Raw genomic sequence first — 24,143 nt, 5'->3', positions numbered from 1 at the left:
ACGATCCCAGGAAGTAACGCGTAAATGCATTTCAACCCCTTCCGCTAAAATTAGTAAAAAAATCTTTAGTCCTGGACGACTATCCTTTCAATAACACGTTCGCTACCAGCATTTATTTCGTGGATTAATTTGATTCTCTTTATGGATTATAAAAAAATCGTCACACATGTACGACCTCGGTAACGAACGTGTTGACTGTACTGCGAGGTTAGAATCGTCACGAATCTGTGACGACGGTAGCGAACGTGTCGAAAATGATCGAAACCTTTCTTTGAATCAACTGATACTAAATAATCCATCGAACGTTCCAACGGATAAACTCGATACTGAACGGTTTCACTTCGCGAATCCTGTTTCTCGACGAGGTAAAACGGGGTTAATGTAAGATCAAGTTCCCGGGGGAAAAAAATGTTTATGAAAAATCGTTCGCGAAGCGTTAATGACAGGCCCCGACACTCTCGCTGTCGGACATCCTGCGCGCAACGTTTCGCATGTGAACTGGAGCAGGGGATTTTGCATAATGCGCGGCGGCTTGTGAATACATCGCTTTGCCCGGCAGACCGTTCTTTTTTTTTTCCCATCGGCGTACGACATCGTTCCGCGGAAAGTGCTGTGTGAAGAAGGCTTAAAACAACGCCGAAGGTTCATCTATCCGCGGTTGTCCCTTTCACTGCGAAACCGGCCGCGTGGGAGGCCCGTGCAGGATCTCATTGCAATTTCAGCGAGAACTAGTCTTCGTGGTTCAGTCTCCGGTCGAGTGTCTCCCGCGGATAGTGTCCCCGTAAATTATACCTAGTCGAATCTCGTTGAATCATGTCAGTTTTATCGGCGCTCGGTCGTTTCTCGCGAGCGGACTATCGTTGACGATTAGAGGTAAGAGCGAATTACCTCTACGCTCTCCGTATCGAATCGGACGCTCCTGCATCGTTGACAGACCGAGAAACTCGATATACGCGAAGTGAGACGTCTCTCGGCAGCCTTCGATGCTCTTAACGGTGCTAATCGCGCCGGTGGTGACGCGTCGACGATTAAGAGGTCTCGGGGAGGTGATCGCGTTCCGATTAATCCGGGAGATTGATCGCCGCCGATCGATCGGTTATTCAGCAGCCGTGGCAGATCGGTGATCTCTCAAGAGATACGAACTGAGAAAGGGGAGGCGAGAAATCGGTGAATACAGAGCACGAGGAAGAGCGAGTGATTATTATCCGAGTAGACCGCGGATTTTATTTATTCAAGACGAAACATGTGGATTTTATGCATTTAGGACAAAACACGAGTACGTAAAATTTAAAGCAGTGGACGTACTCAACAAATTTGAGAACGTCGGACCTGTATTAGCCTGACGGAATAATTAAAAGAAGAATGAAATTTTGATTCAGCTGCTGTGCCTTTGCAACAAACATTTTGTATTTTACATCGATGACAGGAACGAGTAGACAGAATATAAAACAGCAAAGACGTTTACAAAAATTTACAAATCCTACTGTATTTTCAACTGGTTCGAATTTCTAGGAAAAGAAATGAATGTCCACGTAGTAGCTCCAGGCACGTCGCACTTAATGAAGTGAATTTTTGCATAACAATCCGCAGACGAGCGATTAAATGTGACAGCGATCGTCTTGAATCAACACCGTTTCGCTGACAGAGAAATTCGATGCGAGTAAAGTGAGACGTCCCAGCAGCCTTCGACGCTCTCAACAGTGCTAATCGCGCAGCTGACTAACTCGTGACCCATCTTCGCGAACAAAGAGGAGCTGGGAGAAGAGCGATCGATCGCGGAGATCGATAGTCGTGGATCGATTATTAAGGGAGTCGTGTCCGCGGCTACCGGCTCGGTGATTTCCCAAGAGATCTCGGCTAAGCGAAGGGGAGGCAAGAAACCGGTGAAAACGGAGTCTGAGAAAAGGCGAGCTATCGCGCACCGCGCCGGTGCACGCGCATGTAGCGGCATAATTGAATCGGCGCGTAATCAGCCGGCATTGCATAATACGCTCGCCTGTTCGCCGGCGAGGAAACCGAATGAAAAATAGCGAGCCGACAAGGACCCCGTCGGGTTGTTAAACCGCCCGTTGTTCCGCGTTCGAGCATCGTCGGATGCACCGCTGGATTTTCGTTCTCCATTGTCGCGCGGTGCCCGCCGCGCCGCGGCGATTGCGCAACCGCGCGCCGCGGCCACCGAGGATTTCAATTAACTCTCGAGGCGGTTAGCATAATTGGCCGGCAGCCGCTCGGTACCGCCGGAAATCATTGAAGACTTCTGCTGGACGACCGCAGGAATTATTGCGACTAAAACACCAGTCGCCACGTCGTCGCCAGGCGATCTTCCGCGCGAATCGGTCGGACGAAATTCATCGAAGCCCTCAGAGTTTTGAGATACAAGTTCCGTTTATCGCTTTGATGAATGAAGACGATTCTTGTTTGGACGTTCACCTAACCCAGAGCAAAGTGGACAGAGTACCGATCATTCTAACATAGAAGTATCGTTTATCACGCTGGTCACAACTGTATGGGGATCTAGGTGAACTGTGGCGTATCGCTACCGGCACAAGTAGTCTCTTACAGTCGTTTCGTGTCGTCCCGTTCCATGTCACCCAGTACGCTCCGTTCACGGTCAAGTGCCCTTTGTTCCGAAGCCAACAGGAAGCGACGAGCGATTTCCGCCGGAGGGAACCGGCTTGATGTATGCAAACCTAGGACGCCGAACGACCATGCCACCGTGCGGCAGGTGCGCTCAATTTCTCGGTCGCACCTCTGACAAGTTGCTTTCGGCCTAACACTTTGGGGACGGTCAATGTCGGGTAACGTGCGACAAAAATTCGATCGGGAACAGCGCAAATGTGGAACCGTTGAGGACCGAGGGCATCGAAGCAAGTTGATGTTTTATTCTTCAGAGTCTAAATGTGCTGATTAGAGAACAGCTTGATGTATTAGTTAGCGAGCGATAAGAGTTATAAGCGATTGTGAAAGTGTTAAACGTGGAGTTCAGAAAGACGCCGTGCTATGGAACCGAGCTAGAGATCCGGGGACATCGAGACAACCTGAAAGTTGACTTCTTCGTCTTGAGGTTGAGTTCGTCAGGTTCTGCTAATTAATCCTCGTCGCGGAGGAGCAAGGTGCCGGAAAGAACTTCATTAGAAAACTCGAAGAAACCTGTGCAAAACATCTGCCCGCCATTGTAAAGAATTAAGGAGGACGTGTCATGTGCTGGTACACCTCGCCGCACAGTATCAAGAAGGATTTAATTTATGATACCGTCTTCCCCCTGCGCGATTGCTTGAAATTAGGCAAGTTTGGAATCTTCCTAGGGCTATTAAAAGCTATCAGGAGCTAACAATGATGGAGAACGTGTACGTGATAAAGGTGAAGACGAAGCCACCCATGTCCTCCCTGTATCCCTCAGAGCGACGCTACTCGGCTTCAACAGTGGGAGGTCTATCGTTCGTTCATTTTGGCTTGGGAGCGCTCTCGCTGCTCCTAGGCAGCCTGGCCCTGTCTCTTCAAGGTCCAATCCTGTCCGCTGCCTGCCTAGTCCCGTTTGTGACTGGGGTCCTAGCTTGGAGAAGGTGGTACATCGACAGGAACATCGCCATCTTCTTCTACGGGAGCCTGTTCTCGTTGGTCGCAGCAATCCTCTGTTTCGTCGCCACTGTCTTCGACATGGCGCCCGCTGCTAAGGTCCCTGACACATGGCCCATAAACGGGATCTTCGAGAGGTATCCAAATCGTTTTCCCGAAACAACCATGCTGGACGAGGAGACTTTCAACGTGACTGACGCTTATGATCAGCTTCCGAACATCAGTACGAACATCCCCACGCCTGGGATTGTGATAGACAACATGTCCAACATTTCTGGGTACATCTTGAGAGCCTCTACCATCGATCCGAGCGATTCCAGTGAAGTGACAGGCAACAGCACTGAGAGTCCTCCGCAGACATCATCTAGAGAGAATGTGGAGACGGGTAACTTCATCGGAGGGTCCTTGCTGTCTATAAATAACAGCGTGATGTCCTTCTGTCGGAGGAACTACCAGGAGAACTCCCACACCAGGACCCTGCTCACGGTGAACGTTCTGGTCGCAGCTCTTCTCGAAGCGTTCTGGTCAGCTCTCAGCGCCAGGATCGCTCTAAGGGGCATGATGAACCGTTTACCAGAGGCTAGTTACCCTGGTGGTGTCGCCGGTCAAGGGAATTCGTCGAGCTCAGGTCTCGGGAAGAGGAAACCACCTGCTCCCAGACCGGACATCTTGGACCACGATTCTCGGAGATTCTCGGAGAGCTTGCAGAATCTCAGCGCGCTTCACGATCTCAGGAACTCAGGACCTAGGTTACCTCTACCTGAGTCCAGCAGGGAGTTCAGGGAGAGGGTCGAGAGGTTTCTGGCGAACCAGGCTGCGCACAGGATCGTTGAGGGAGCCTGTTCTCGAAAAGAACCGGTCGACGTATCGACAGAGATGAAAGAACTGTCTGGGAACGTGGTTGTGGACAAATGAACCGACGTAAAACTGTATCGATCTCACCGCGTAGAATAGAAAGCAGCATCATGAATCATTAGCCAGCAAGATAGCGAACTTTCGTAGCCATTTTCTTCGTGCGCTTTGTCAATCCTTTTCGGTCGGAGTTGGCGCAATTTGAAACAGTGAAGAAATTAAATAGGAATCTTATTTTGAATTTTTTAAAATCATTAAAGAAATTTTTATTTTGCAGAAAGATTCCCAGCCTAAATATTATCATATCAATAATAATAAAGAATGCAGATTTTGGAATGAAAATTGTATGCATCGATTGCAAGATACAGGGGCCACAACAAGAAACTGATATCTTCGGGATTGGATTCTGGATTGCTTTGATCAGTCAACTGTCTTAAATTTCACCTATTAATTCTTACCATTACACGCATAAAATCTGCAGTCTAACGACTCGTTTGCTAAAGAGGCTTTCTTATCGTTCGACACACCGCGTTGCGCGCGAAACATGCATCGCTCTGCGAGAAACTGCGACAACTTGCGGGCCATACAGGGTTAATTAACCCTTTCGCCACCATGGACTCTCGGCACCATACCGATCACTGTTGCAGCATTAAGGACTAGAAACCTCGCGAGTGTCAGTCGTACCATTCGCGAGAACCGACGCGTCGCTCGGAAGAATAAATCTGTTGGAGTTAATTGCGACCGAAACCGTACTGTTAAGCGTATTGTGTGCAATTCGCTCGCGAATAGGTTCTCGCTGATTGCGACACCGCCGCGGCGGTCGATTCAGATACAGTTAAAGAACGGTAGTTACTCGCAGCGAGTCTCTTCATTCTGCGCGAGATCGCATCAATCGCGATCCTAGAAAATGGTAAATTGCGATTTATTCACCTCTCGTGCGGGCGGGGGGGGGGGGGGGGGGGGACGATGAGTTGCCGAGCCGAGTCGAGCGCGTTGTTAATTAAACCTTCCGTCGGAATCGAATTAGCCGATTGCGTCACGTTCGTAGATTGAACTTGAACGCTCCCGTGGTTGTACTGTATACATGCGAACGCGCGACGCCGATGCGCCGCAATAATACTACACACGCAGACTAACACGCGAACGGGAACCTAACGTAGTCCCGTTTTCGTTACCGGCGCGGATCTAGATCGAAACACGTATATCTCACAATGGATTCGGCCTTTCGTACGCGCGCGCATATACCTCTACTATACTTGTTGCGAAAGTTCAACGATCGTGCCGCCGCTTGCGAAATCCCATAATCTGATATTGGCCAACGCGGAGAGCGCGGGAGTTTACCAAGAAAACCGCTGACAATAGAACCACGCCGCCGACTATAGATCCCGCATTCCTTGTTAAATGCCTACCTGGGCGTGTTTCTGCGACATATCGATGGAGAAACTTGCCCCCCCCCCTGATTAGGCCACCGAATAATTCTATTGAACCAACATAAATTAGTTAAACGCGTGACGATCAGGATTTTTCATTATCCCATAAAGAATATCATAATTTTGTGACTGTCTCTATTTGTAATTACAACGCGCAGCATGATACTCAGAGAACTTGTAACTGTGACAGAGTATCTTTCCATTCATTTCTCATTCTCGATTTTTTTTTTGTTAATTTATATTTGAGACATAAAAGTGTGTTGAATATTGTAGAGAATTTGTTGGCTATTACTGAAATAAGTACCGGAAGCGTTACAGCTGACAATTCGTGCGAACCACGACGCAGTTGTGGGAAAGAGAGAACTATGCTAAATTTGCGACTGTGTTGTGAATTAGTATCGCCGGTTATAGCGATTTGTTTTGGGAGAGCGAGCAGCAGAGAAGAACAGAACGACGGGAGTGTGTGTGCTCTTCGAGTTTATTAGCCCCCGAGTTGACAATTCACCGAGAGCAGCCTTGACCGGCGGTTTCTTTACAAAACGAAGCTTTATTTCTGATAATGGTCAGTTACATTGTTCGACTTGCTACGTAGATCGCTCTTAAGGTACACTTTATCGAGTAAACAACGTTAAACTACTCGGCCGAGCGGGCCCCGACTATAAAATATTCATCTGCATCTTGTGTTGCGCAACGAGCGGCTGATAAACGGCGATAAACGGTCGACGATAGTCTAATCTGTCGCGCTAACCGAGTAGATTCGATCTTTCGCTACACGCAGCTCTTCTTGGTCCACCTGAATTTGTATCTCGACACGCGCGAACCCGAGGCTGCCACGGATCAGGACAACGACGATCGAAATCGTTCGCTCGATCCGTGACGAGCTCGCGCATTTTCCTTAAAATATAAAGAAAATCGTAAAAACGCGTAGACGTGAAAGTCGGGCTTCGCTGCGAACTTCCCAGTGTCGCCGGAGAGCGTTCCTTCGATCGATTCTTTGCGAAAAATTTGCAGAAGGTAACCGAACGGCCCAGAGTGACCGGTTAGCAGAATCGGCGAAACAGCTTCGACGAAACCGCGAGTTCGAACGCGAACGGTGAACGGCTGTTGCAACGATTAGCGGCTAAGTGCGAATTCGAGCTGACATCTAGCAAGGTATTGGCAAGAGTAAAGCACACGTTTGTACATGGACGTTTCTAACGAAACGCCGAAGGAAAGGTCCTCTTCGGAAATGGTGCGCGACTTTCGGAAACTTTCTTTGCGAACGAGCAGGCCTTTCCTTCGACGTTTCACCTATCGAATTAATTACTCCCTCTCCTGACAACGCGAGTACGAGTTCGCTTCGGCGCACATCGATTAATGCTACAAACAACACGGGTGACATCGCTGAATCAACAAAAATACCTGGCTACGCAGGATTGCCCGCAAATTTCCTGATGAATCTGCGACACGCGATCCGACTTCAGACTTCTAGCAACGCGACGACCTCGAGGTCGCATCTTTGTTCGCTCTCATCGGGCGTGGGGCTACCGTTCGCCCCGCGGATTGCCCCTGCGGGCAATACAGTGAATTCTCGATATATGTCAACAACACGGGTCTTGCCAGCGTCGTGCATCGTCCAGGAGACATACTCGAGCCGTGTTATGTTTACACTCCTCGGCGTCGGAGACCTCTCGAGCAGTGGGGATAATTCCGCGACGTTTATCATCCAGGCCTTGGCGACATATATAGAGAAATCACTGTACTCTGCGAGATTGGCAACTAAATTCGCATCCTTCTCCTTTCGTTTCTGTATTCCGCCGAGGAATATACACAATCTCCCGAAACACGGCACGATGGAATCAAATTGGTCATACTTTGATCGAAAATTGTTAATTGTATAATATTAATAATTTCGTCCAGGAAAATGGGTCGCGAACTCAGTTGCCCGTCCAATACATTGGAGTAGTGCAGAGGTAGCAAGTTGCCGAACACCTACGAACTGTATTAACGTATCGTTGTAAACAATCTAGTAGACGATATAAATTGTATTATTATAAATAATCAAGTAGAGCTAGCAGCCTAATCCCCTCTGTGCTGTTCAGTTTGTAGATCCTCAACTTCCGATCTCTGTACAGTGTATCAGGACCTCGCTTCGATGCTTACTGTACCGAGTGGGCGTGGCTTAGAAGCTCCGCCGGGCGATCGATGCCCACGCCTGGCTTAAATCCTAACGATTAAGGTTTACGTGTGTCTTACGCTACACTGTACCACGACAAATCACATCGCTTACGACTTTATTACGGTAATTCTCGACTTTCTTTCATCGTTTCCTTATCTACGAGGACGTTTCTCAGTCCGATTCGCGGCGAAGCTCTCAAGAAACGCAATAAACGACTAAACGGACACGGTTCTCCAGTGATTCTGTCTATGGAAATCAAAGGACGAGTTGTACTGTGAGTTCTGTTTCGTTAAAAATTGTTCCGCGGCTCCTAAAAATACGAGTGTCAGAGACTTTGGCTACGAAGGAACATACATGTCCCCAAAGTTTCACAATTTTTTGAATTTCCTGCTTCGGGATTATTTCTTGCTGGTTCACAGTTTGAGCGGAGTCTACCGAAAAGTCTCTGGATTTGTTCGATCTCTGCTTCGCGGACCCCAGCAGCAAAGTCTCCGACACTCGACAGACCTCTCTCAGAACGCGATTACACGTTCACAGGACGAACATTGTCGTCGGACTGCTGTTGCTCCCCACTCTGCCAACCGGAGTCCAGCGTCGTCGAATCGCTGAGACAGCACTGAGGCGTCTCTTCTTCCTGGCTGCTCCTGTAGTCCCTGTAGTCTCTGTCCCTGGCCCTGTCAGTCTCCTCCTCTCTGAAGTATCCCGAGGTCGCTGGACCCTCCTGGAGCTGCTCGTCGTCCTTCGACGCGTAGTACGAGTATCGTCCTTGCTGGATCACCTCGTACTGAGCATCGGGAGCTAGGAATGGTCCCCTGGCGGTCCTGGGCTCGTCGCTGTTTGCATAATTGTCGGATGGTATGTCGCCGCTGTCCGAAGGCAGCGGGAGAGGCAGTCTGGATCGTTTGGACAGCTGTCTTTTACCTAGACGGGCTGCTAGGTAGTCGACACCTTCTGAATGCTCGGCACCTGGACATTTGAAGACTGTCATTCCTAACCTTGCGTCAGAATGATTTAGATTCTGAGATTGCTGACGAGTAGACCAACTGCCATCACTTGCAATAATATTCGGACCCTCTTAAAAGGACGATGACTATTTTAATAGTGGACTCGGATCTTTTTGAGAGGTTAGAACAATTAGTTTACTACATGACGCGAGAAAGAAATTTTGGAAAAAATAACAATTGGTCGGAATTGCAGAGAAAATTCTATAAGGAGCTCTGTGCAACTTCTTTTTGTGGGCTTGTATTGAAAATTTAAGAAATACAATTTGTATGAATTTTTTATTTGAATGAAGGTCTGCTATTGACAAGCCTCCTCTCAGCACACCTCCCCTTTCAAGATGTATAGTCCTCTACCTTCTTTCTCCACGGCCAGGTCGTAGAAACTGCTCTCAGGGCCACAGCAGGAGCTCACGTCGCCGAAATATAATTCGCTCTCGGATTGTTTGGGTCCTGGGTTCGCCTCCTGTTGGAACGCCCCGTTCTCCACACCTTTGAGAGGCTTCCTGATCCTCCTGCTCTTCATGGTACCCTCACTCACTCCCTCAGGGTCAGTGCTGTTCGATATCTCCTCGGCATTCTCATAATTGTCTGATGGACGTTTTGCTGGTCTAGGTCTGTGATCTGAAAATGTAACTTGACGAGTTTAATGAATACGAGCCTTTCCTATACAGTGTCTAGTTGTTGTTCGGTAGATTTGAAACCTGAACGCTATTAAAAATTTCTATAGGTCCCACCGATAGTTACCTTCACTATTTTCAAAGTTCTCTATCCGTTTGGCGATCCTGGGCCTCTGCTCGGCCACTTGGGGTCTCCTGGCGGGGCTGTTTGGGTCGCTATACGGTGGTGGGGGTCCCCATAGAGGCACGGGGGTCTCAAGAACGCTGTAGGAGGCGGTGCTAGGTGTGTACGGCCCATTCTGAGTGTTCAGAACAGAGTAGGGCCCGCTCGGTTGAGAGTTCAGTACGCTATACGGTCCATTAGCGTTCTCAGCGTTGGCTTCCGTCTGTCTAGTCTGAGTGTGAAACCCATAATTGGAGTCTGGGCTCGGTGCTGGACCTCTGGACCTGGACCAGGGCAGTCGCCATCTTCTGCAAGATCGAACACAGACATTTTTACTTATATAACCTCTCCGGTGGAATTTAACCACCATCACGGAAGAATTCGTTGCGGATTCTCGGAGATGGTATCGCTCGAATTGTTTTTATCGGGGATCTCGATGAAACCGTGAACGTCGGAGAGCTCGTCCATCATAATTTATTCCCAGCGACCGTGTCTGCCCGTAAATGTCGGCGGCGGAATGCGCGGCCGGCTTAATTGATGCAATACATTAACGGATTACCGGAATACAATGCACGGCCGCGGCTTGTTTGCGAGTTTGTTGTACCCCCGGATCGTGACACTCGTGAATGAAATCTATTGAATATGGATCGGTCTCCGGCCCTGGTGGAACCGGCGCGGCGCGGCTCGCCACGTGAACATCTGAATTGCATCAATAATCGCTCAATGAAGTCCTATGCTCAAATTGCTTCGCCCCGACTCGACGATGCAACGCGACGATGCAACGTAACCGGGGCTTATGCAATCGCCGACGACGCGTTTCCTGGGAAGAACTTTGTCGTTATTACTGGAGTCGATGCAACTTTAACGACCGACCTCTCAATTCCCCGTTTAACCTATTACGGCGCTGGACGAGACCTTCGAAGTGTGGGATCAGGAAACTCGTGGATCTTTCGGACTTCGAAGGAGGCAAAGTGTTGCGGGAGAGTGAAGTACGATTCTAGCACCGAGTGTGAAATACGGTGGATGTTCGAGGACGATTTTTAGCACAGGATAGCCCGAAGGTCTTTGAGATTCACAGGTAGACTACAGATCTTTATGCGAAATAAAAATTTGTATCTGTTGCAGGAAACTCCGCCGTCGTCGAATTCGTCTACTGTTTCAAATAATTGCTACCCATTTTTGTCGTAAACGATTAAAATCTGCTATTGATAGTATAGTAATTTCTCTATATATGTCGTCATGGCCTAGATGATAAACGTCGCGGAATTATCCCCACTAACGAGGAGTGTAAACATAACACGGCTCGGGTATGTGTCCTGGACGATACTCGACGCTGGCAAGACCCGTGTTGTTGACATACAGGGTGGTTGGTAACTGGTGGTACAAGCGGAAAGGGGGTGACTCTACGCGAAAAAAGAAGTCGAAAATATAGAATAAAAATTTTTCGTTTCAGGCTTTGTTTTCGAGAACATTGAGTTTGAAAATGCAGCCAATGCGCGTGTCATTCTATAGGAATTGTCTGTTGCGTCTGACCATGACCTATCAATTCTACTTCCTACGCACACTAAAGCACGCGAACCCGACGGATCTTTAAATTCGATTTTCTCGAAAACAAAGCCTCAAACGAAAAATTTGTATTCTATATTTTCGACTTCTTTTTTCGCGTAGAATCACCCCCTTTCCGCTTGTACCACTAGTTACCAACCACCCTGTATATCGAGAATTCTCTGTACATTGTTATCCGATTTCGGGCCTGTACTCTTCGGACAATGGTGTCTATCAATAGACTGTGGACGAATCTAAGCCCACGATGAGCTCAACTGTACCTGGAAGGTGCCAGGTCTGGGTTAGGCGTGTACAGGTTGCCAGGTGTCTGCGCCCACCAAGGACTTGCACCTCCGCAGTCGTTGCAGCAACCGCAGGATCCAGTCGGTGGTCCCACGGTGCCTCCCTGGCCGTACAGTGATCTGCATCTGAGCTCCAACTGCTCCCAGTACATCTTCTTCTTCTCGTGACTCAGCAACTGGTACACCAGCATGCAGGAGAATATGCAGGCCAGGATCCCTGCGACCGAGACGCCGAACAGAGCTCTCAGACAGGCATGAAGAGCACCGTGAACAGCTTCGCAGTGAGGTGTGCCCTCGAAGAGCACGCCGGGGTCTCCTTCCGGGGCTCCGTAACACGTGCATGATCTGGTTGGGACATGCATTGTTAACAGTAATCTGCCATTGCTAACTGTGACTTGGCTAGCTTCCTTGTAGCTTGCCTGAACGCTACGACGACGACCGGAGTCATTTTCTCTGGGGCATTTCGTGTCAAGAATTCGTGCTTTAGCATCTGAGGTCTAGGTTTGATTTCAATGAATTTGGAATTGAATAAAGAAGCAGAAGTATCAGAGAAATAGTGTTAGAGTTAATAGACTGCGGATCTTTGTGCAATTCACCATTGATTTTCTAAACATTGAATCGAGGGAAAAATGGAGATGCTTTACTGTCGAAAAACCGAACTAAGAGTGTTGTATTTTAGTAATCGTCTTATAAATTTAGTCCAGCTATTAAATGGCATAAATTGTCAGGCCTCAAAATCCAACGACGCATAATTATTTCATTTGATTAGCAGTACGTAGTTGGGTATGCGTTGCAGTGTCCGATTACTGGTAAGTAAATGAGTAAATCCACCGCGTGATCAGTAACGGAGAAGTAATTTTACAAGAGCGACGGGGCGTCGGAACAATTGACTCCAGTGTGGCGTCAGCGGTCGCTATAGCATTGGCTCTTGCCTCGTACCTCGCTTTGACGGTGTAGACGCATTTCCGTAGACCTTGCAGCCGCGACATATGGATCACAGTAGTCGTGACAGTAACCAGAACGCACACCAAAGCGCAAACAACGCCGACGGAGCCGCAAACTTTCATCTAACAAAAGCAGATGAAAAAAGACAAACGTTAGTCGAAAGGTTTGAACGACATGTTTGGAATCGTTGCGATCATGTGATCGCGCGTTATACCCACCAGAAGACCGTATCTGTGCTTCCGCCTCGCGAGTAGCATGGTGAACAGCCCCATTAAAATTAACTGCAACCACGCATTGAATGTAAATGATTATTTGCTACATAGTTGGCTTCGGATGGAGGGAAGAATGATTTCGAAAGGGGCGGGGACGAGGGACGGGTCCACGAAAGACCCGTTAATCTATTCCGATCTGCGGCTCTCACCATTATGCCAGGAATGTAAGACGGTACAGTCTCAAAGAGTGCTAGGCTGGCCGTGTGGGCTGAAAGGACCGCGTGCACTGCCAAAAAGAGACTGCCAACCGCAGCGCTCAGACCGCCGCACAGGCAACAAAGGACCACGTACTTCTTGCAGCAGCCGCCCTCGCCGGTGTGGCCTGCAAAATTCAAATCGGTCACTGATAACGGACCAGCATCGTGCTCAGCACGTAACTCGATTTTTATGCAAAATAAAAATCGTTCGCATCGATTACAATGAACAGGAACCAAGTAGAAATTCCATTGTTCCTTTAATAACATTTGTGTCTTACACATTGGTGATCCTAAATTCTTCTACATATTTTTACCATAAATCCATGAAATCAGCAATTTAAGTATTACATTAGGTTCATGTTTATTTGATGCCTATCTATTCCTCAGCGGCCGTATATCGACAACAACAAAATAGAATTTTGTTTTGTTAGGAATGGTCAACAAAGTGCATCAACGAAGAACATTTCCGCGGATCGAAGCTGGTAGCCGCAATCTCGCGTCGAATCTTTTCGCTATCCGCTCAAAGGATCCCGGTGAAACACGAAATAGCTCGATCCTCGAAAACCAAAGGCTTTGTAGTACTATCGGGACCCTTTTCAGAAATGGTCCCGCACGACTTTCTTCCCAAGCCAAGCTCCTCCGCTCACGGGATAATGATTGTCCTCGCGTGAGAACCAACAAAGCGCCCCGATCCAACCACAGACGGAGACGTGCCGCGATCCAAGTTTCTTCGAATCTTGTCGCTGCTGATTACCCTAAGAGTCTGCTACGATCCTCCTTCGCCAACTAGAACCTCTAATCGGTCGAAAAAAAGATAGCCGATCGTTTCAGAAATTGCAGGTCTTTCCGCGAACGGGAATCCTTTCTGCATCTTTCCGTAATTATCTAGGGACTTCTTTTTTCAAAATCCTGCCGCTTCGGAATTGCAAAGGATATGCTGTCGGAGCTAAGCAGATCTCTTTCAACGTCTCATATCTTCGGGGATAACATGATTTGGTTCCAAAGGACAAATATAAAAGTGTTTGATGCTGATGTTAAAGGTATCATAGATCGCTGGATTGATTTTGACTTTCATCAGGATAAAAGTACATAGTGAACGAAGAGCGAAATCGTGGTATCCTCGGGTGCAAGTTTGAGCACCGTTTGAGTGGAGCCGAATGCAAACAGCTGAGTCTCCGGGGCGTAGAACAGAGAACCGCGGCCGAGATCGAAATTGTCATTATTCGCGGTAAACATCGGACAAGTGGTGACTTTTTAATGGCGGCAGAGAGGCGCTTCCATTCTCTCGTCAGCCAGCCTCGACTTTTGTTGTCAAAGATCGCGATTCAGCCGACCACGCTGTATTGGAAATTCCGCCAATGAATGTCGAACGATAGAAGCGCGCGTCGGTGCTATGTTGCCTCAAAGACAATGGTGAATTCCCTTTCTCTCTCCCCCTCTCTCTCTCGGTCTCTCCGCGAAGAGACACTCGAGAGAGAGAGAGGGGTAGAAGTTTTTAATCAGGTTTCCCCATTGACGAAAGAAGGGTACTCTTTCTATAGAGAACAAGCGGGAGGATCACCTTCGGTAATTAAAAATCTAATTATTTTTCCGTCTAGCAGCGGAGTCAGCGAGCGGTTATGTGGGTGAATTGAAATATGAAATAATTCTCTCCCTCGTGGAACGAGAATGCTCGAGGATTATCGGTTCAATTTCTCTCCCGCGACTTTTCTGAATGAAAATTCCAGGACAATGGCGCCGGTCGGCTAAACCTGCCCCAACTTTTTGACAGTCTCGGGCCATTGTCAGCGCCGGCAAATGGACCCCTAGGCCCGGGACAAACCCGAGGGCCAGTTTCTTAAAGGAAAACGTCTCCCGGTCTCCTGCGGCGTCACTTTGTCGACGAAGAGGTTCCCAAAGTCTGGGATTACCTTTTCAACTAGAAAATCCTTTTCTCCGAGATATACGCAACCTCGGTCGCAGTTTATCGCGGCCTCCATTGAAATCGTCAGCTTTCACTGGCGCGTCGAAAACCGTGGAATACCTGTCGAAATCTTCGTGAATACCTGGCCCGCAGTTTCGAGGCTTGCACCAGTGCTACCTGCTGCAGTTACCGGGAAAACCGAACAAGCTGGCCATTTACATTCAACTTGGGGAGATACATCGCTAAAAGAGAGCCAGCCATGGGGTTTTTCAATCTGAGAAAGGTAACCGTAGATCCCACGGATAAAGCGACTGCTTTATGACTGCTTCTATCCGCGCGATCTTTTCGATCTCGAAAATCGGAATGGAGTCTCGAGGATTCCATCCTACCGCCATTGAGTTACGGTATCGAGCAGGCTTTTATTAAGGAACTCGTCGATATCTATTTTTACGGCAACCTTTCCTCGTCCACGTGACCTTCCACGACGCTGCAACGTATCTTTTTTTTTTTTTACCGAACAAAAATAGATCCAGTCACAGAATACGATGCTCGAGATTTCATGGCTATTGCTCTCAGAAGACACATATGAGCCGCGACAAATTCGAACGATCTGATAATTTATTAACACGGCTGGACCGATCCATTAACCTCTTGTCCCAAAATATTCTGGAAGCTATTTAAATACTTTCTTACACGCATTCTTCTGCGGTATTCGTGTGCGTCTAGATTTCTAATTTCGAGGCTCGCAATTCGTAAAGAATCCGGCAATGTAAACAATGCTAAAACTGTTCATTAAATTGTGCGCGATTTCGCCTTTTCTACCAGTGCAAATTATCTTACGCGTCATCGTTAGGGAAAGTAGCCTAAACAGCATCGGCACCTAGATTGGATCAGTACGAACATATCTTGCTTAAAAATTATGTTTTCGGTCTGCACTAGCTGTATATATCTTGAAAAAGAAAAATATGTACAGGCGTGTTAGTGCTACTACAACTGACTAAAAATTACAAATTAAGTCCAACCTAGTTTCAAGTCTGAATTAGGCTACCCTCCTCTGTATTTTCGTCCAAAAAATCGGACCTAAATCGCGCAGCAGGGGTGAGTCTCCCCTAACCCAGCTAATAGCGGATTATGCGGGTTCAGCCCCGTAACGGGGTTACAGTGCCGATTGATAAATTAACAAGAAGGGTTAATCGGCATACCGCAGGGGTGAGGGTAGTGCGATCTCGGGAAGTGCGCGTGGTTCGCCGGATGTGGCAAATGGGAATGAGCGTGTGCCGCCATTGTGAACGGATAGCCCTGGTTATCCATCTCCATTTCCGTCCCGAGTCGACATCGCACGATCTGCAGCACCGGGTACCCGTCCATCTTCTTCAAAATCTCCTCGCAGTCCGGATGAGCTTCCTCTCGGCGCCACTGTATCTCTTCAACTTAACACACGTGGCCAATGTTTATCTTCTCTTCTGGCAACTTCACACGGTCTTATCACTGAATCCTTCGAGATCGCGAGACGCTCGTGAGATAAATCGACGGGGATGCTATAGCCGCACGCATCGACGTCTTCGACGCTTATGGTCTACGTTTGCGCACCGCGTGTCATCACTTTGCCAAGGTCAACTCTCCCGAACGCACTGTCCCGTCGATCGATCCCGCACTGTGATCTACAATTCCCTTCCCCGATTAAAACGTCATTCCAAAACTAGCCGATTCTTCGGTGAAAATTCAACGCGAGTGAATCTCTTCTAATAAATTTTGTCGAGTAGAATTTTCACTTTCCAGCGAACTGTTCCTCTTCGAGTTTGCTCTCGATGTTTTTGAAACGTTCTCAAGAGTTTACTTAAACTACAGTAAATATTTGGAATGGGTCTCTTCACTGCGAACGACGTGACAGTGTCCTCACCGGTGACTGCGCGCAGCTTAGATCACCGAGGACGAATGCGACAACACAACTCTGCTCCGGGCTGCTGCACGAGATCCTTGTTGACCCGTTGCACGCTGGGGTGTCCCACAGGTGGTGGTGGTGGTAGCGATCCCGGGGTTGAACGCCAGCTTCAGAAATTTCTTTGAAAGGACCTCCGGGCCCGTGTTCCACCCGCGTCCATTCACCGAGCGACTCGAATCGATGCCCAACACCGTAAACGTGTTGCACCCTGTTGTTCGATTCGTAGTATTCTTCGGCACGATGCTGCTCTGGCTCTCTCTCGGCCGCTGCGAACACCGACTGGTCGATATGCCGTCTCGATCCCAGCGACCCGACGCGGTCGAGGGTGGAAATTCCTGAGGGGTTGGCTCTTGGCTCCCCCGGAGCAGAATCGGTCAGTAGCGCTTCTCAGCGAGTCGATAACGCGCCGCTGATAACGAGCCTTCTGCCGGATGATACTGCAGGGGGCTGGGATCATCGTCGAGAGAGATCACGAAGGGGGGAGCTAGGATCTAGCTTTAGGATTGTAGAGACAATTAGAGGAGAAAGGATGAAACCCTCGATGAAGAGAGTAAAATGATTTTTAGCTAGGATACAGCTGAAGATAGGATCCAAGATGAGTTTGTGGGGGTTGAGGGGATGTTTTGCTGGGCCCAGAGGAAACTACCCCCGGTTGAAACAATGTATTCGATCGTCTACGTGCTAAGTACCGTTGAAATTGTATTTGGATACTCACATTGATTGGCAGACGTTGTTTCGTACCTCCTGGTCGGTCTAGGGGGTGGTCTAGGTGGTAACGCCGGGGGTTGATGCGTTCTTGACGCCACTTCAACGCTGCCATCGCTTTCACCCTCTTGGCCTCTCTTGTTCCCCGCCGTCTGCATCACGTGACATTGGCACTTGCTCTTCGAAGGCGAGGACACCTGAACACGACGAATCATGATTTAGCATGTTGACCCGAATCCTCCAGAAATTGTCCTATTTTCTGGAAGCTCTGATCACAATTAACAGCTTACATTAAAAACTACGGCTTGAAAACTGTTACAATATCGACTTCGGTCTTTGATGCAGTCATATAAGACTGCGGATTTTATACATTTATAACAAAAATTAGTAGATCAAACGCAAAGTAGCGGAAATTGTTTTATGCCCCTAAATATTTGTATAATATTTTGCCTATACGTTTTGTAGTCTGGTTACAAAAAACCTCCGTTACTAAGTAAACGAGTAACCGTTACAATCGACATTTGCAATTACAATCTGCTCGAGACAATCATCTTCAGAACCGTTCGAAGCCCTCGCCTAAATTTCCCAAGCTTGCAAGTTCCATTCTGGAATGCCTGGTTTACCTGTATCGAGTCGACCCCGATCAGCGACGAGTTTTTGGTATCATTGTTTTGCGAGTGCTGGTGCCCGTGACTATGAATGTGTCCGTGATGATGACTATGGTGCTCGAGACTGGACGGAGCCCGGTCCCTCTGTCTGGGATCGGGGTGCGCTGCGTGGAGCGCGTGCACTTGCTGCAGATGATGATGATGGTCGTGCACGTGGTCAAGCCGGCTGTGCGTCCTCGTGTTCGCGTTCGACGAGGAGGACTCGCAGGAAATCCCGGAGCTGACATGATGATGGTTCACGCTGGAGTGCCCGGTCAAGCTGCCCGACGAGCTACCGTGATGATGACCGGCTAGGGGTGTGGTCGAGAGGCTGCTGTTGGCGTTCACCGCGTGCCGATGAACCGCCGGTGAACCACCATGATTCAGCATGCTCGAATTCGACGAGGCGCCGCTCATGGCGCTGGACGTGCCGTGATGATCGCTGGAGAACCCCGAGTTCGCCGGGTAATGACTGCTCAGAGCTGCGGCGCTGGCCAGACGATGATGACTCGTCGGCGATGCTCTGTGAGACATGCCGGCGGACGGGTTGGGATGATGATGCGCGTTAGGGTTGCCGACGTTGGCCTGGCCGATCGAACCGGCGCCGGAGTTTCCGTGAACGTGGCCCGCTAAACTGGGCGCCAGGTTCCCATGATGATGACCCGTCATTCCTTGCGGTCCGTGCGGATGATGCACGGTGGCCGGCCCGTGGTGATGTCCTCCGATGCCCGTGGCCTTCGCGTTCCCGTGGTGATGATGAGTGTGCTGCCGCTGGTGCTGCTGAAATCCCATCAGCCCCTCGGCCCCGTCCAAATTCGCGCCGCTCCGGAAGTTGTCCGCGGCGTGTTTGTGGACGTGCGCGTGCCCATCCCCATGGAAATGCCCGTGGACGACGTTTCGTTCCGCGGAGGACGAGCCCGGCGGCTCGTGATGGTGCTGATAAGGGCTCAAGACCTGCTGAATATTCTTCAGCTTATCTTTGCCCGGGGCGGCTTGCTTTGCCGATAAACCGGCGGCGTGATCCTCCAGCTGCTTGTCCAGATCTTTCGCGGACGCTTCCAGCAATCCCGCGCCAGCCTCCAACAAAGGGCTTGGGCTCGAAGTTAGGCTGTGTGGGTTATCCTGCAGGCCGCTGCCGGATTCCTGAACTCTCCTCGCGGCCTCGAACGCCAAGTTTCGAGAGAGATCCAAGTTTCTCGGGCTGCACGAGAGACCGTGCTGCTGTTGCTGCTGCTGCTGCTGCTGCTGTTGGCCGTGCCTCGACATAATCGCGGCCTGGTTCTCCATCGACCGCGGATTCGATAGATCGACACGCTGATGCTCCATCATATCGACGCTCCTACTGTTCTCCAGATTGATCTGCTGCGCTTCCTGGTGGGACAACGGGCTCTCCAGTCTTCTTATCGGCTCGAACGCATTCTGCAGAGCCTCCAGACCCCTAGGGAGTTCTTGGTTGTTGGAAATTCTTGTGCTTCCCACGCTCCTCTCCGCCCTGTCCCTCTGCGCTCGCATCGAGTCCATGCTGCTCATCGCCGTGCATTGGCAAGAGTGTTGCGGACTTTCCGGAACGTCCAGGTCGGTGGTTAATTGCGGCTGGGACATCTTTCTACCTGAAAACCACCGTCCATCGACCGATTAGCGACCAAACACCGTTGCAATCACGCCTCTGCGATTTAAGGGGGCCGGCAGGCATTTGGCCTTGACTTTCACGCTATGTTACGCTGTGCCTTTTTTTCTAGACATTTTACGTCTTAAATAAGTAAGTAATCGATTAAAAATGCATACCACCGTGTTTGTACATGTCTTTGCTACGTCTGTATAGAGCCTTTTTTTCGATACGAACACTAAATCTCACGAAATTAAGAGAATCTCTCAGCGGCAGCCATCTTGTGACGTCATACTTGCTTCAGAATTCGAATTTTCTGCCGAACATTACAAATTACTCCGCGATGAGGTAGAAATTCGCAATTTGGCCTCTATACAGACGTAGATTGGACTTTTAGGAAACACAATTGACCACTTCTAAACTGCTCATTGCAATATTGAAGCGGTAGTTTGAAAAGGTTTTGACCCTTGCATACGTATATGGATTTCAAACCATGCCGGCCCCCTTAACGAGAGCAGAACCATTATCATTCAATCTTTCATTCAGGCCATTTAATATTCTCACCAACGACCAATGCATTATCGTTAGACTGTGGATTTTATGCGTTTATGACACGAAATGTGTAAAACAGAAGTCTCAGATGATTTCAGCAGTCATCGTAAAATGTATCAGTACGTAATAGTATCAGCAGCATTACGAAGTTACAACTATTTCAAATGCTACAACTGAATTCGCAACGGTCCAAAAGTTGAACGCGAAGTGAATAAGGGGTCTGTTCAACAGCGACAGGATTCTCATAGGGATGTCGGTGCCTGTTTGTTCGATTTCTAAAAGGTTCGGTTAATTTAAAGACACTCGGCTATTTATCGCGAGGACCGTAGACTGTCCGAGGCGTTCGTCGACGCGTTTCCTTGATCACGATCGATCATCGTAGAGGATCCGCGCAGAGTCGGTCGCCGCGCATTTCTCATATCTCGTCGAGAGGCGATTTATTCGCCGTCTAGCCGCCGCGCGGCTCGTTCAGCTTGATGAATCGTTTCGGATTACAAAACAGCGGGAGACAGCGTGTAAGCACTGTGTACGCGTGAAAAAATAAACGCGATAATTTCGTCCCCGGAAACATTCCTGCTTGCACTGTAATCTGTACATTAAAGCGAGAATATGTGGGAAATATGGCGAGAGACTTTAGTACAATGGGCCACGAACATGTTCCTACACTAGAACGAAGTTCATCCAACATAATTACATTAATCCCCCAATATCGCGTTTATCTAAAGCAAGGCAATTAAAGCAGAGCTTTTATCTGTTCAATTTTGTACGCTGGGAACTTCACTTTCCTTGTGTAAATCTCGAGATGTCAGTTCCCATGCAACAGAAGACGCTCTATTCTGCTTTTTTGGACTAGTGTAGGCGTGGTCTACTGCAAGGATGCGTGGCCTGTAGCGAGAAGGCGTGGCTTCGTTGCTCCGAGAGTCAAAACGGTGCCCCGCAAGGCAATTTATCCCTATTACCTGGTCCATATTAAAATAGATAATCTATTTATCAGAACGAACGATTTATCTTGAATCTAGCTGATATTAAGAGACGATAGAGACAAAAAGCGACAGTTGTTTGAACGATACTGTGTCCTGAGGGATCATCGATGAATCCGGGAGCGAGTTAACGAATAAACGAAACCCCAATTACGATGAAACACGATCACAGTGTTGTATAGCTATCGGATCCGTTCTGGACGCGGAAGCTTTGCGAAGTTCGCCGGCCTATTAGCGCCTTCCGTCGTTAAAACTTTCGAATGGCCGCCGAAGAACTTATAGGAATATCTCGGCGGGCATTAGGCGCGTTTCTCCTTTTGAAATTCCGAGCTGGAGAGACTCCTATGGTCCGGGGGGCATTGTACTTATTTAAAAGAATCCCCGCCCCCTAACTTGCCGGCCAGGGTATCGCCTTGTTAAGAAATTCTTACGAGTCTGGATAATAAGCGTCGGCCGGAAAGCATCGTTACGTATTTTTCGGACGATGGTCTTCTTCTCGATCGGATCTCGAGGCGAGAGGCGATCCAGAGCGAAACTTTTCAAAGAGGGAGAGCAAGAGAGAGAGAGAGATAGAGGAAGTCGGATCGACGGATCGAGGAAACACGGACACCGTTACGTTATCGTGTCGTTTTTATTAGCCATTACCGAGGTGACGAGCCTATTTGCGGCTGCTTTAAAGGAGAGGATCCGCTTAGGCTAATAGCTCGCGTTTCACCCGCGAAATCGATCGCGGCGACGGCGAACTTAACCCTTTCAATACGATGCAAGCTCCTCGTACTTCACTCGGTGAACTATGGTCATCTGCGGATTTTTATGAAAAATGAAAATTGTCTGCGTTACTCACAAGGTACGGGATACGGACATTTGTTTCTTTTCTTAATGATTTTAGTGGATTGGAAGTGACACAATAATGACACAGCGACTTCATTCACAGTGGCTCATAAACTCTCGCGTTGCGTAGATCAGAACGACGATAGATACTGTACGCTTGCAGCTTTGATGTTCACATTTTCATTATGAAACAATAGACGGTATCTCCGTGACTTGCTGCGATCCATTGCTATGATTTACTGCGGCCGTAACATGAACGTACTCCAAGGGGAACAAAACCTAGTATACGCTATTTCCACGGTTACCGATTTCTTCGGTCAGGTGATTGTTCTCTGCCACTTACGCCGCATGACAAAGTATCGAATGTTCCGCTCGCTAGGCGAAGTGTACTCTAACCGATCGGCGCACAACAGCGTCCGATTCGATTATCGGAGGCACACCGTTGAAAAACCATCGGCGGACCGAAAGGGTTGAAGCACGAGAGGCGTCTAGTTACCGCAAACCAGTCCAAAGTAGTCCCCGCGAGTACGGTCCGGTGACTCTCCCCGTCCATTCGCATTCTTCGTATCTCGTTATACGAGTGCAAAGCCACCGAAGGCCATGGTCAAGTTCGATGCCGACGTCGTTGCACGGACGCGGCTCACTTTTTCTGTCGTTCGACGATCTTTTTCTCTCCTCCGTTCCTCTGTTTCGCTCTCACTGTCTTTTTCTCTCTCTCCCTCTGGTCTCTTCAGGATCGATGGAAAGAATGAGAATACTTCGCGGCACGTGGATTTAATTTCGTTCACGCAGAACGGGCCCCGTAGAAAGAGGCCCCCCTCTCCGAGGCCCGTTCCAGGCTGGTTCCAGACGGTTCTCGTCGGACGCCTGACCGGTAAAAAAGATTCTCGCGTGGTTTACGCGTGACCGTGAAACTGATGTAATCGAGTAACCATCGGACGTTAGAGGATAAGGACCCTGGCTAGAGAGGAATGAAATCTGGACGAGAACAGAGAGCCGGAGAGATTGACGGCGCGACGATCGAACGCGAATCGACACGGCAACCTCTATCGGACAGTCAGGAGCTGTTAATTCCTAGTTCTCAGATAAGCTATCTGGCCGAGCTTCCTCCGGATACCGGTTCCTCGTCACGGGTAAATGGAACGGTGCGTGTCAACAGGTTCGGAGCGGAGTTGCTCTAGAAATTCCACGGTTGTCGATCCGTGCATCCTGGAATCAGCATCGATAGCTCTACCCTCGCGATTCCCGACTGGCTGGTGCACCTTCAGCTTGGCAGATGGCACATGGAAGGCAGTCTGCGTCCCTAACTTCTCGAGCAAGTCCTTGCTGCTCGGTGGTCAATGCTATTCGCCCGATAAGGAAAATGAAATAGTCCTCGGTATCCGGAACCAATCGGACTGCCATCTCCCAAGCTCCGAAGCGCGCCGTGAGAAAAACCGCACACAGAATTGAATTGCACCAGCGACTCGCGGGCAGCGATCGACCAAGGGGTCCGGATTCTGCGGGGCATGCTCGCGGATCTATTCGCGATATCAGGGTAAAGAGAGGCGAGATATCGGCTCACCTGCACGGTCGAATATTCGAGCGGGTCCCGTCTGCTCTCCCGGGTCCTCTCAATCACTGTCTCCCGGTGACGCTCCTTCCGCATGCCCGACGATATCCGCGCGGATCTGTACACGAGGCAGTGGTCTATTTTCGCCGCGGGTTCCCTGTTCCTTGGTCTTCCCACTGGAATACCGGGACACGTCGTTAGGCGTGCGCATTTTCGGATCGGTTCCTCGGTTCCGGTGTGGCCACGAGTGGCGCCAAAAAAGACGACCGAACACGCACACACCGCGCACCGCGCACATTCACGAGATCCCGCACATACGTGACCAACCGAACGAAAACGGAGTGTCGTCGCACAGGAAACACACGGA

General features: G+C 49.1%; 2 protein-coding genes across 2 annotated transcripts; one reads left to right on the top strand and one right to left on the bottom strand.

Annotated features, from left to right (window-relative positions):
- Window positions 1-516: 516 nt before the first annotated feature.
- Window positions 517-7,040, top strand: LOC143357452 (uncharacterized). Its single transcript, XM_076793965.1, has one exon. It carries the CDS (start codon window positions 3,334-3,336, stop codon window positions 4,489-4,491), a length of 1,158 nt encoding a protein of 385 aa, XP_076650080.1. The 5' UTR covers window positions 517-3,333; the 3' UTR covers window positions 4,492-7,040.
- LOC143357372 (uncharacterized) lies at window positions 4,738-24,143 on the bottom strand. Its single transcript, XM_076793815.1, has 10 exons — window positions 23,789-24,143; window positions 18,232-19,865; window positions 17,619-17,805; window positions 13,011-13,183; window positions 12,808-12,870; window positions 12,584-12,711; window positions 11,624-11,989; window positions 9,762-10,105; window positions 9,372-9,638; window positions 4,738-8,982 (listed from the first exon to the last, which is right to left on the bottom strand). Exons 2-10 carry the CDS (start codon window positions 19,855-19,857, stop codon window positions 8,540-8,542), a joined length of 3,597 nt encoding a protein of 1,198 aa, XP_076649930.1. The 5' UTR covers window positions 19,858-19,865; window positions 23,789-24,143; the 3' UTR covers window positions 4,738-8,539.

This window comes from Halictus rubicundus, chromosome 1 (assembly GCF_050948215.1).
Source record: "Halictus rubicundus isolate RS-2024b chromosome 1, iyHalRubi1_principal, whole genome shotgun sequence".
In the NCBI taxonomy this organism is placed as follows: domain Eukaryota; kingdom Metazoa; phylum Arthropoda; class Insecta; order Hymenoptera; family Halictidae; genus Halictus; species Halictus rubicundus.
The sequence above is the reverse complement of the archived record's forward strand: the minus strand, read 5'-3'. Positions and strand labels throughout refer to the sequence as shown.